The 13,785-nt window shown below is 43.4% G+C and overlaps 1 protein-coding gene across 1 annotated transcript in view; it reads right to left on the bottom strand.

The window, feature by feature from the left end:
* LOC136872753 (facilitated trehalose transporter Tret1) overlaps nt 1–7,303 on the bottom strand; it is a 32,475-nt gene extending 25,172 nt beyond the window's left edge. The window contains exon 1 of the mRNA XM_067146583.2: nt 7,032–7,303. Coding sequence (XP_067002684.1) covers nt 7,032–7,151 — 120 coding nt within the window. The 5' untranslated portion in view covers nt 7,152–7,303. The remainder of the gene's footprint in view (nt 1–7,031) is intronic.
* Between the last annotated feature and the right edge of the window lie 6,482 nt (nt 7,304–13,785).

The raw sequence follows: 13,785 nt of genomic DNA, 5'->3' as shown, positions 1-13,785 counted from the left end.
GGAGGGATGGACTACCTAGAATATTACGCCTTCTCTCTGGCTGGGATATACAGGTGGGTTGATTAGAAGTGATGGGTAAATAGGATGGGTAAGGAATTAATAATTGTGGTATTATGGGAGATGTTGGGATTAGTGGCTAAGGGGGTTTCAATCTTTACAAATTTCATAACAGTAAAATAACAATAAAGAACAAGTTGAAAACAATAGACTGGACAGAAACTAACATGGACGTATTTGCAACATTAATTAACAACATTAGCCAGGATTAGTCGCGTACGACTGAACAACGTAAATTGCCGCATGGGACACTTTGGATCCCATGTGTGTATAAGTATTAAAAATTCTCAAACCTATGTAGCTAAAATTAAATCCTATTATTATAAGCAAAAAATTACGTCCTTAAAAGTTCTTAAAAACTTTTAATCACGCTCCCTTATGCATTGGAAATGACATAATTATAAAGTATAAAACACAAACTTTAAAAGAAATATTACTGTGTCTTATGGTAACTACATACATACATACATTATCATTATACACTGTTGTGCCTTTCAGCGTTCAGTCTGCAAGCCTCTGTGAATTTACTAAATGTCGCCACATTCCTCGATTTGCAACTAGTGTTGTGGCCTCATTTAGTTCTACACCTCGTATCTTTAAATCGTTAGAAGCTGAGTCTAACCATCGCCGTCTTGATCTACCTCTACTTCTCTTACACTCCATAGCAGAGTCCATTATTCTCCTAGGTAACCTATCCTCCTCCATTCGCCTCACATGACCCCACCACCGAAGCCGGTTTATGCGTACAGCTTCATCCATCGAGTTCATTCCTAAATTAGCCTTTATCTCCTCATTCCGAGTACCATCCTGCCATTGTTCCCACCTGTTTGTACCAGCAATCATTCTTGCTACTTTCATGTCTATTACTTCTAACTTATGAATAAGATATCCTGAGTACACCCAGCTTTCGCTCCCGTAAAGCAAAGTTGGTCTGAAAACAGACCGATGTAAAGATAGTTTCGTCTGGGAGCTGACTTCCTTCTTACAGAATACTGCTGATCGCAACTGCATTAGCTTTACGACACCTTGATTCAATCTCACTTACTATATTACCATCCTGGGAGAACACACAACCTAAATACTTGAAATTATCGACCTGTTCTAGCTTTGTATCACCAATCTGACATTCAATTCTGTTGAATTTCTTACCTATTGTCATCAATTTAGTCTTCGAGAGGCTAATTTTCATACCATTCTCATTGCACCTATTTTCAAGTTGCTAGATATTAGACTGCAGGCTTTCGGCACAATCTGCCATTAAGACCAAGTCGTCAGCACAGGCCAGACTGTTTATTACATTTCCGCCTAACTGAATCCCTCCCTGCCATTTTATAACTTTCAGCAGATGATCCATGTAAACTACGAACAGCAAAGGTGAAAGATTACAGCCTTGTCTAACCCCTGTAAGTACCCTGAACCAAGAACTCATTCTACCATCAATTCTCACTGAAGCCCAATTGTCAACATAAATACCTTTAATTGATTTTAATAATCTACCTTTAATTCCATAGTCCCCCAGTATGGCGAACATCCTTTCCCTCGGTACCCTGTCATATGCTTTCTCTAGATCTACGAAACATAAACACAACTGCCTATTCCTCTCGTAGCATTTTTCAATTACCTGGCGCATACTGAAAATCTGATCCTTACAGCCTCTCTGTGGTCTGAAACCACACTGGGTTTCATCCAATTTCCTCCCAGCGACTGATCGCACCCTCCCTTCCAAGATGCCAGTGAATACTTTGCCTGGTATACTAATTAATGAGATACCTCGATAGTTGTTGCAATCCTTCCTGTTCCCTTGCTTATATATGGGTGCAATTACTGCTTTTGTCCAATCTGAAGTCACCTTACAAACACTCCATGCTAATTTTACTACTCTATGAAGCCATTTCATCCCTGCCTTCCCACTATAATTCACCATTTCAGGTCTAATTTTATCTATTCCTGCTGCTTTATGAGATTGGAGTTTATTTACCATCCTTTCCACTTCCTCAAGCATAAGTTCACCAACATCATTTTAATCCTCCCCATGAGCTTGGCTGTTCGCAACACCACCAGGGTGATTTCCTTTTACATTGAGAAGATGTTCAAAATATTCCCTCCACCTCTCCAGTGATTTCCTGGGATCTGTTATGAGTTCACCTGAATTACTCAAAACACTGTTCATTTCCCTCCCTTCCTAAGATTCTTTATTACTGTCCAGAAAGGTTTCCCTGCTGCTTGACCTAGCCTTTCCAGGTTGTTACCAAAATCTTCCCATGACTTCTTTTTGGATTCAACAACTATTTGTTTCGCTCTGTTTCTTTCATCTACGTACAAATCCCTGTCTGCCTCGGCCCTTGTTTGGAGCCATTTCTGATAAGCCTTCTTTTTACGTTTACAAGCTGCTCTCACTTCATCATTCAACCAAGATGTTCGCCTTTTCCCATCTTTACACACAGTTGTTCCTAGGCATTCCTTTGCTGTTTCTACTACAACATCCCTATATGCCACCCACTCACTTTCTATATCCTGAACCTCCTTACTGTCTACTGTTTGAAACTTCTCACTAATCATATCCATGCACTTCTGTCTAATTTCCTCGTCCTGGAGATTTTCTACCCTTATTCGTTTGCAGACAGATTTCACTTTCTCTACCCTAGGCCTAGAGATACTTAGTTCACTACAGATCAGATAGTGGTCTGTATCATCAAAAAATCCACGAAAAACTCGTTCATTCCTAACAGATTTCCTGAATTCGAAGTCTGTTAAGATATAGTCTATTATGGATCTGGTACACCTAGCCTCCCATGTGTAGCGGTGAACAGCCTTATGCTTGAAGAATGTATTCGTAACAGCTAAACCCATACTAGCACAGAAGTCCAGCAAACGCTTCCCATTCCCACTAGCTTCCATATCTTCCCCATATTTACCAATCACCCTTTCGTATCCTTCAGTTCTATTCCCAACTCTCGCATTGAAATCGCCCATTAGCACTATTCTATCCTTGCTGTTGACCCTGACCACGATGTCACTCAATGCTTCATAAAACTTGTCAACTTCATCCTCATCTGCACCCTCACATGGTGAATACACGGACACAATTCTAGTCCTAATTCCTCCAACTGACAAATCTATCCACATCATTCGCTCATTTACGTTCCTAACAGAAACTATGTTGCGTGCAATGGTATTCCTGATAAAGAGCCCTACCCCAGACTCTGCCCTTCCCTTTCTAACACCCGTCAAGTACACTTTATAATCTCCTATCTCTTCCTCGTTATCTCCCCTTACCCGAATATCACCTACTCCTAGCACATCCAAATGCATCCTCTTTGCTGACTCAGCCAGTTCTACTTTCTTTCTTCCATAAACCCCATTAATATTGATAGCTCCCCATCGAATGGTAATTATTGGTAGAGTTTTGGAAAATTTTCAAGCATCATGCAGCGGAAGAATGTCAATCATCTTCAAGCTTTTAACTGAATACGTGTGAATTTTCCGTGCTCATCACAAGTATGCTTTTTATTCCTGTCTTTTCGACGTTGACACAGCTCGCACTTCTTTTTTCTTTGTCTGTTGGCCCACTCCTTTAACGCTGTCATCGTCACTTTCATTATTTTCACTCACAATTTCACTCACTGTCTTATGAAGTTGTCTAGGTAGGAAAACAAATATTATAACCTACAATCCATCCTTTCCCAGAACTTTACTATGTCTTATAATAAGGAGCATACAGCTTGTTATCGTCATCTGATTTTTCCTGCAATTACTGCTTCAGAAGAGCTTTTGACACTTCTCTAATCCTCCTTCCAGTGCTTTCTTGTTCCGAATCACTCTCGTTTCCTTCTATCACCTCATTATCATCCACTTTATTTAGCCCAGACACCTGCATTTGGAGAATCCTTCAGTGTTGTCCATTGTCAACACAAGAGAACAATGAAATAACGCCTTTCACAAATACATGAAGCTTTAACAGCAGCAAAAGTAAATTACACTAAACCTGCCAGCTTTAGTGCAAAGAAGAATGGTATTCCACAAATATATTAGAAAACTTTAGGTTGCTTATCTAGTCGCACGGGGCACAGTGAGCTCCGGTAACTCTGTACATCAAGACCTCTCAAGCGTCCGAAAACCCTCACTCTCGCAAACCGACGCGCAGAGATTCTGTGCGCCATGCATTGGTCCGAATCGGCTCGGTTCGGACCAGCGTTTTGTCTTGAGCAACTCCACTAAGCTCAGCTCAACTCTGCTCGGACGGTGGAGCGCTGCACAGCAAGTGAAGAATGGGGAGATAGGCGGAGCGAGCAAGACAGGCGTAGGGAAAGGGAGAGATAAAAAGAGAGAGGGGGTGGGGGGAGCGAATTGCTTAGAGTCAAAGAATGGGGGTTTTTACAAGGGGCGTACTATATTGTTTTACACTTTATTTTTATACGTCCGGGTATGGTTCATATTTCACTTTTGAAGGTGGTGACGTGTAACTAGTGTCTTCTTCCAACGTTTGGCAGCAGCGCACGCACAGGTTCCAACGAATTCACGCGTCATAGCCATTTCATAACACACGACTCGGCTTCTATGGAAAGGCGTGACCACCGCAGAAATTCATCGGCGCTTTGTGGCAGTCTGTGGAGAACATGTTTAAAACTGGGTGGAAGGTTGGAAAACTGGGTGTACATCGGTGGACAAGGGAACCAATTCTGCAAGGAATGTAACAGTGTCAACACCAGCCAACACTGCCCTGGTCGAACAGGCCATCCAAGAAAACATATGCATCATTTTTACGGAAATGAAGGAAGCCACGGGAATTAGCCGAAACACCCTGCAGCGGATCGTGCACGGGCACTTGCAGTTGGGGAAGGTGTCATCCACGTGGGTGTCTAGACTCTTGTCTGCAGACGAAAAGCAGAGGCGTGTGGACGTGTGCAAAGAACTTTTGCAACGCCTTGATCAAGATCCAGTCTACTTCATGGCTAGGCTTGTGACTGGCGATGAGACATGGCTCCATTACCACGAGCCACAAACGTAACTGCAATCGATGCAATGGCAGCATAGGGGCAGTCCACCGCCAAAGAAATGTCGAACAGTGTCATTATCACGTATTCGGGAACATGAAGAAACCTCTGCGTGGTCGCCGTTTTTCGGATTTTGCAGCACTGGACACACCTGTCAAGGCATAGGTACGCAGAACTCCGAAAGAATGGTTTCAGGAAGGTCTGGAGAGACTGACTCATCGATGGCAAAAGTACATACAGTTATAAGGAGATTATGTTGAGGAGATGGACGTAACAACTGATGTGTATCGTACTTAATTTGCGAAGAAATAAATAAAATGTAAAACAATATAATACGACCTACGTACTCTGGTCAACCTAGAGAAGTCGTCTTCTGCACCTTGCGCCGTGCGATGCCCCGTTGCATGCACCGTGAGAGGCCGTTCTGTCCTCTGTGAATGACAAAGTGTACACGCTTGCACGGAAATGGTATCCCGAAGTTAACAAAACATGGCAGCTGACCACTTCCTCGCCTAGCACATTGCTGCAGGTAGAGAGCCCACTATAAGACTGTGTGATTGAGATGGACCCAGTGGAGGATGTATAGCAATAAACACATTGTGCCTTCAGCTCTACACGTTTACTCCCTTCCCCTCATTTTCGGTACTGGAGTGGGCTTCAAAATTATCCCTTCATTACCTCCCCATCCTTTTCAGTACTCGAGTGGAGTAGTGATGATTGTTTATGTTTGGACACCATTTCTGTACATGCGTGTACACTAAGTGGCAGTCAGTTGTGCATTTTACCATCTCACTCCTCCTGCATACTACTTCAGCGTAAAAGATATGCCAAGCTAAGCGGCAATGGCCTGTGACCAGGGACCTGCTGCAGTGCGTGTGAATTTTATGAGACAGGCACGCTTTCGAAACGGGCCCTGCACCGCTCATCACCCCTCTTCTACCGCTGTGTTCCCAAGGCCAAGTGCACAGGTAGCCGCCGACGTCTGCCCTGCTGCACGAGATAATAGAACTTCAAACAGCTATCGTAAGAGGGCTCTCAGAAACTCAATTACCGCAGGAAATAGAGACAAAAATACTTAGCATTGGGCCCAATAGACCAAACATGGCTATTTCCGGAGTAATTGACAATAGTAATAAGACAATTACAATTTATGTGTTCACGATCATGCATAGTACAGACAATAATGATACATACAATAGGATCATTGCAAATAGTAATCCTGGTCTTAAAAGGACGATATGGTTAAAAATAAAACTCGGTCTGTTTCATTACTCTAATGTATTTCAGGATGACGCAATAAATGCACACACACACGCGCACTCACAACACACACACACACACACACACACACACACAATTCCAATCCGCTTTTTCAAGATGTTCTCTCTGAGCTGTATTACTGGTAAAGGTCATACAGAAGGCTAGTCAACTTGATACCTTCCCGTCTGTGTGTACCTCGATCTTTTCTATTAGCAGCATGTAAGTTATTAGGAAAGTTGTGCCATCTGTTGAATATATTAAGAAGCTGGGGAAGGTCAAAGAATCAAAGAGTAAATATCACATCATCAGAGGAAGTGTATAAGTCTGTACTCTCTGGCTTGTCAAGAAGTAATCAAACATGGCTGCATGCAAATACATTACTAAGGATGAAAAATCACATAATTAGATCAGATTGTTAATGAAAGTGTAAGTGTTAGTCGCTTAGCAAACTGCTAAGTACAGAATGTATTCATGGTTAGGGTAAACCTTCTTCGCCTGCAGTCATTGGAGTGAAAATTTAATGATTTTATTTTATGATTACTCAAAGTTGGTTGAACTTAGAGACCTACCAATGTCTCATGATTCACCGGCAGGTAATTCCGCAGAGAATGAAACAGAAATGAAGCAAATCAGTCCAGGAGAACAGACGGATGGATATTCCAAAACTGTTTTTAGTAAACTCTTTTAGTATATAGATAGATAAGAATTTATTATACGAACCCCATATCCTCCTAATACTGCAGCAAAGCACAGTAAGCCAACATGGTTTACGAATGCAGTGATCGTCCAGAAGAGGAGTATCAGAACTCCTCCGATCTGCAATGTGGGTTTCCGGCCCATTGCACTTGTGGTTTTGTCTGTAAGCAGAGTGGAGAACACCAGACCTATGAAGACAAAGGTAGTGACCCAGATGCCCTCCCTGTCATTTTTCACGTCATCCCAGTCGTGATAGATGCTAGGGTGAGTTTCCGACAACCATTCCAAGAAATTGCCGCACCCCATCGCAATGATGGAAGCTGAAACATTATTATATTACATATATTACGTTACATAAATTTCCATTCTGATCGAACTATTACTTTATGTTTATACATAGTGAAAATAAAGTAATAAAAACACAGGTCTGCAATGGAAAAATGCCTGAAAAGTAAAAGCTAATTATAACAGATTTCAGCAAGCATAATTTTGAAACTCCATCACACACCACCTATTCGAAAAGAGATATTTTAAATTTTAATTCTCACAGAAAATATAAATAGAATTACACAAATAAAATAGTAATTACACCAATCTACAATATTATGCTCTTAATTATTTTTCCCTCTCGAACCGTGTTATAGCATTATCATTGACATTAATTAGTCACAGGCTACTTACCAGAGAAAAACCAGAACGAGATTTTAGTGAAAGTAAAAAGAAAGGCATTTTCATGGTTTATAAAAGACTCCTGGTGTTCTGCCAAAATAAATATTAATACGAAACAATTTTCTCTCGTTGTTTTTGCAAGTACTCTCTTCCACATTAGTATGCATTTTACTTATTTATACATTGACTTTATGGAAAGTCCGTACGTAATAGATAAAAATGTAAAATTTAAAATCAGCTCACGGGGTTCTGCATGAATCACTTGAAATACAGTGGCGGAAACAAATATCCAAACACCAAGAAATGCTTGTGCTAGATTAATGAACGTTGCTAGGTGCGTTTATGCATATGAAAGATGGCGTTGATTCAAATTTCCCACAAATCGCATTAGCATGGCGCTAGTAGCGGCCCCATGATGTTGCACATCAGGTTTGTTTTAAATACGGGCTGTGCTGTGCGAATGTGTTAGTTACCTTTGAGATTGGACGGAGTGACTGTGACTGGGTCAAGAATGCGTTTACGACGACGAAAAGACCATTATCAACAACTCACTGCGGTTGAACGAGGCCGTATAATACGGCTACGTAAAAGTGAATTTTCCTTCCGTGCTATTGCAGAACAACTTGGCAGAAATGTCTTCACTATTCATGCGTGCTGGCAGCAGTGATTGTCGTATATATAAACAAGTTTCTTTATTGCACTTCACTTCGTACCAAGAGAAAAACATAGTGATGTCAAAGAAGATACAAAGAATTCACACAGAGAGAAAACAAAGGCATCGTTAATCCTCCACATCCTCCCCACCCTGGTCGATCTCCAATGGTACGACCAGCTGTACCAGTCGGGTGATCTCCGTTCATCGCTGAGTCGGAGGACGAGAGTTATCGCCTTCCCGTCACGGCCAGGTCTCACTCCAGTGATGCGAGCTTGTTGCCATGTGACGTGGACGCAGATCGTCTTGAAACAGGACGACATCCCCCTTCCGGCACTTCGTCGACCTTCTCTCTGGTTGCCGCACCTCGTGGAAACTTCTTAGGGCGAGAAGGTACTCCTTCTTCCACCTCTTCCAGAAGTCGTCTTGCATCTTTGCCCTTAGTCTTGCTTCTTTTCTCAAATCTGTGTGCGCTAGGTTCTGAACCGTTGGTTAATGTTGTTAGTAGTCCCCCGTTTATGAAGTGGTTTGGTGTCAGTACGTTGTGACCGTCTCGTGTAATTGGTCTGCTGTTGATGGCAGTTTCTATTTCTGCCAGCATTGTTCTCAGAGTTTCCTCGTCCACTTGAGACGTGCCCAACACTTTTCTCAAGCATCGTTTTGTTGTGCCCACCATTCGTTTCCACCAGCCTCCCCACCAAGCCGCCCGTGGAACAATAAACTTCCAGGATACACCGTTGTGGGCGAAATGCTGGCTCGTACGTTGGTCCGTGAAGATCCGGCAAAGTTCCGCCAGTTCTCTGCTCGCCGCTTGGAAGGTCTTCGCATTGTCCGAGTAGATGTTGTGAGGTAATCCGTGTCTCCTGGAGAAGCGTCTGAACGACAAGATGAATTTTTCAGTACTCATGTCCGATGTTAATTCCAGGTGCAAAGCCCCTGTAGTGGCGCAAATGAACAGTACAATATACGATTTCTGTAACATGCTCGCCACTCTGACATACAGTGGACCGGCGAAGTCCACTCCGTTACCGTGAAAGGTTTAGTGGATTGTATGCGATCCATAGGTAGGGGCGCTTCTATTTCGTCTCCTCTTCTTGGAGATTTTGCAAGGGAGGCAAGCGTGAATGACTTTCTTAATGGACTGGCGTGCCTTTACGATCCAGTACTGCGAGCGTAGTTCGCACAACACAATTCTTACTCCCGGATGCTGTAGATGAATATGCGTCTGCTTGATCAACAGTTTTGTAAATTGACGGGATCCGTCGTGGGGGAGTGGATGCTTCTCTTGAGATGTCAGGTCTGCATGATCCAGGCGTCCCCCCAGTTTGATGAGATCTCCCACCAGGAAGGGATTATAGCGTGCAATTTTGGACTTAGGTGGGAGATTCCTTTTATCTCGTAGACATGCGTGTTCTGCACCAAAGCTTCCCAGTTGTACAATGTAAATCCAACGAAGTTTCGCAGTCTCCAGCTCCGTGGCAGTTAATTCACCGTCGTGTTTCTCCGTGCTTCGAACATTCTTCATAAACCGTAGAATCCAACCCATGACCCGAATCATCTTCCCATAAGAGCTGAATCGACTGGCATCTATGGGACATTCCCATGTGCTAACTGTTAATACTTGGCCGTTCTTTCGTGCCTCTGGGAGTGGGGTGCTGGTAGACACCGAGTGTTGAGGCCAGGAGTTAGGAGCGTTGGCAAGCCTTCGTGATGCGTGCCACCATCGTGAGCTCTGCAACTCCTTCGCTAACATCCCCCGTGATAGTATATCTGCCGGATTGTCTTCACCTGGACAATGTCGCCATTGTGGAGGATTAGAGCTCTGCTGGATTTCTGTGACGCGATTGGAGGTTTCCATCTCTTTGAATTGTTGTGAATCCAGCTTAGTATCACCATAGAATCACTCCATAGTGTTGCCCTCGTGATATCCTATCCTGTAGACTGACAGAAATACTTGAGGAATCTTATACCCACATCTTGGGAGGGTCACTTGCTTGATAGGTGACAGTCTGTTCTTGCTGCAAACCTAGTGTACCGAGACTGTATTACTCTCCACTACTCTGAGATAAAGTACGGCGCAGTAAGCCCTCTCCGAAGCGTTACAGAATACATGCACTTGATAGTTCTCTGGCGTTGTAGAAGAAGATCCTATGGATCGATGGATTTGATGGCTGACAAGTGAATGAGGCTGGAAATCCAGATTTGCCACCTTCTTGTTAGGTCTATGGGTAGGAGATCGTCCCATGTAATCCCTCTACACCAAGTATCCTGGAACAGGATTTTTCCTGTAATCGATATTGGCGACAGGAGACCAAGCGGATCATAAAATCTTGCTGTAGCTTGTAGTACCTGTCTCTTCGTTGCCGTCTTTTCATGGTAGCGTTCCAATGATGTCTTTAGTGTCGAAAAGAAGACAGTCCTTGTGCGTGTTCCAGTTAATACCCAAAACTCGTGTCTCCCTCTTCTCCTCGCGCCCTTCAGCTCTCCATATATCCTTTAATTGTGCTGAATTGGTCGCCCACTTTGACATCGGCATTTGTATCTCTCGGAGAAGCCCTGTTATCTCATAGTTCACAGAAATTATTTAATTTTCGTCTTCTATACTGGCTGTGAAATCATCCATGAAGGTCCCTCGATCTAGCAGTTTTGTAGCCAAGGGATAATTGTCACAAAATCTGGAATCCAATTCACGTAATGTAGCTGATAAAAGGAATGGGCTGCATGTAAGTCCAAAGTGCAAGCGGGCGAATCTGTGTACTGCAGTGTTGTCAGTTGTCTTCCAATCTCCGTTTTCGACTCTCTCCATCCCAAATCATAGAAATGTCGTTAAGTCTCTGTCATTTTTATCCAGACACAACTGCAGAAAGGCTTGGGTTCCATCCCCAATTAAAGCTAGTCGGTAGAGTCGGAAGCGGAGTAGTGTTGCCAGAATTTCTGGTAGGAGATTAGGCCCTGCTTCCAGGGCATCATTGAGTGATAGGGAGCCCTTTTTGTGAGATGAAGCATCAAAAACTATTCTCCAATTCGTCGTGCCGTCTCTTTGCTTCTTTATAGCATGGTGAGGCAAATAGAAGGTGTCGGTAACCGATTCAGCCTCGGGGGCCATCTCTACATGTCCCTTCGCAAAGTAGTCAGTCGTTAAAGCGTGGTATACATCTCGGAACTGTTTGTTTCCATTAAGTTTGTTCTTAAGGGAATCAAAACATTTCTCAGCGTTCTTGCGATTCGAGTGCAGTATTACTCCTTCCTTCCTTGGTAGGGAGAGAACCCTCCTCCCGTTTTCCATTTTGAATGGCTCATGAAAGCCTTCCAAGATTGCAGACTCTTGCAGTGAGTGCTCGTTGCTGATCTTCCTTTATCTTTAGTCTCTCTAGATCCCAAAACTTGCGTAGATTGTTCTCAGAAGACAGTAATTCTGCTTTGATACTGACGTTGTTTATGGACATGTGATTCACTGTAGTACCAGACTTATTCCCACTAAGAATCCAACCAAACCTAGAAGGAAGAAGTACCATGGAATTCGAGATGCGTATTGGCTGTTCGTCCTTCATCACCTGCCAGTACTGGTCTCCTCCTATCAGGACCTCAATCATCAGATCGTCTGCATCACCTTGAGGATCTGCTAGTTGCAATTTGTGAAGGCGTGAGACTCTGGATGTCACGAGGGACGGTTGGGTGTGGTGAGTACGTGTTCCTGCTCTTGAATGCCGATTTTTGCACGGAATCTTTCGTCCACATTCCACTTATGCTGAAGCTGGCCAATCTACGAGTCACCGATGTACTTAATCGTGCTTCAAATGCTGTGACTGACAGATCTCTCCTGTCAATGACTTTCAGCTTCAAATCAACTACCAGTTCCGAGCTGATGAAGCTTGACTGAGTTCCGGCGTCCAGAATTCAACGTGTTCTTTTCCGAAGACCGGTCGGTCCGATTACCCAAATTCGAGCTGTTTGGAGGTATGTCAAGTTCGACATGCTAACATCTATTTTCCCTACAGTTACTCCCACTTGTCCTTCACAGATGGAGATGCTATTTGGTCCCTTACATTTAGTGCAGGATACCTTGTTCTTCTTGCTGCAGTTTCTCAAGCTGTGACTTCTGTTTAGGCATAAAAATCATCGTTGAGTAAGACTTCAGCTTGTCTATGCGTTGCTTGACATCTGTCATCTTGGGACAATTTCGAGCCCAATGGTCTTTCCCTTCGTAAAAAACGCAAAAAGGTGACGTCTTCGTCTTCTTGGACGTCTGGCCCGTCCTAGTAGTGACTTGCAAGGCAGCAGCAGTTGGGTAATATGAGTTTGAGATGGCGTTGTCTCCTTTGATTTTCTGCGTCGTCATTGCGCCCTCCACTTCTTCATTGAGGAATTCCATAAGCCTTGTTATGTGCGCTTCGGAAATCTTCTCTCTCTTCGCGTACATGATCCTCCTACAGATATCATCGGGAAATGCACGTAACAGTTTGGGGGCCAGCATTCTCCCGTAGTGATCGACTTTTTCCCCTAACGCCCTTAAAGTCTGAATGCGTCTATTAATTCTATATATGTACGATTGAGGGCGTCGGGCGTAACATCGCGAACTGGTCTCATGGTCTCCAGGTAATCCAGATGCGCCTGGATGATGCGGTTCCTATCGCCATATCGTCCAATAAGAATCCTCTTTATATCCTCGTATGCATCTGCAGTCACCGCTATGCCATCGATTAGCTCCTTAGGTTCTCCCTCTAGGTATCCACGAAGGAAGACGTGTTTGTCGATAGTGTTGATGGTCGGGCTGTTGTCTACCACTGACAGGAATTGCTCCCGAAACCGGGACCATTTTCCTACATCTCTTGCGAATGGGTCTAGTTTGATAGTGGGTAATTTTACGGAGTGCGAGATGGATAAGTGTGATGGCTCTGGTACTTCTGATAAAGGTCTGGAAGGGTCAAGATTCATGTTTCCGAACGACTCAGATAATTTGTCACGAATGACGCGTGTCGAATTAAATATCGCGCGTTTCGCGACCTCGATGTATTTCTCACACTCTATGACGTCTGCGTCATATTCGGCGTCTGATAGAAGTTCGTGAATGCCATTATCGAGGGAAATGAGTTGATCTAAAGTTCTTGCAATCTCGTCCGGTAATATTCGTGAACTATTTCTGCATCCGACGCTGCCTTTGTAATGTCATTACTGGATTTGGTTATGTTTGCTCGCACTGTCTTTCGTTTTCTCTTCATCATCATTGACGCCTTATCTCCGTTCTCGTCTGCCATACTCGTGAAATATTACTTTAAACAGACTGCAAGGGAAGTTTTTGTTGGTTATGTTGCTATAAGTATCCGATAGATAGCAACACTAGTCACATATACATTCTTAGATTCCTTTAGCACTCATTGCTATCTAAGAAAACAAGGTGGCTGCTCTTTCCCTTCAATATTACCGGCCACTCTCTCGCAAATAAAGGAATCTAGCATT

Source organism: Anabrus simplex, chromosome 4 (assembly GCF_040414725.1).
Source record: "Anabrus simplex isolate iqAnaSimp1 chromosome 4, ASM4041472v1, whole genome shotgun sequence".
Lineage (NCBI taxonomy): Eukaryota > Metazoa > Arthropoda > Insecta > Orthoptera > Tettigoniidae > Anabrus > Anabrus simplex.
Note: the sequence above shows the minus strand (reverse complement) of the source record. Positions and strands in the feature narration are given on the sequence as shown.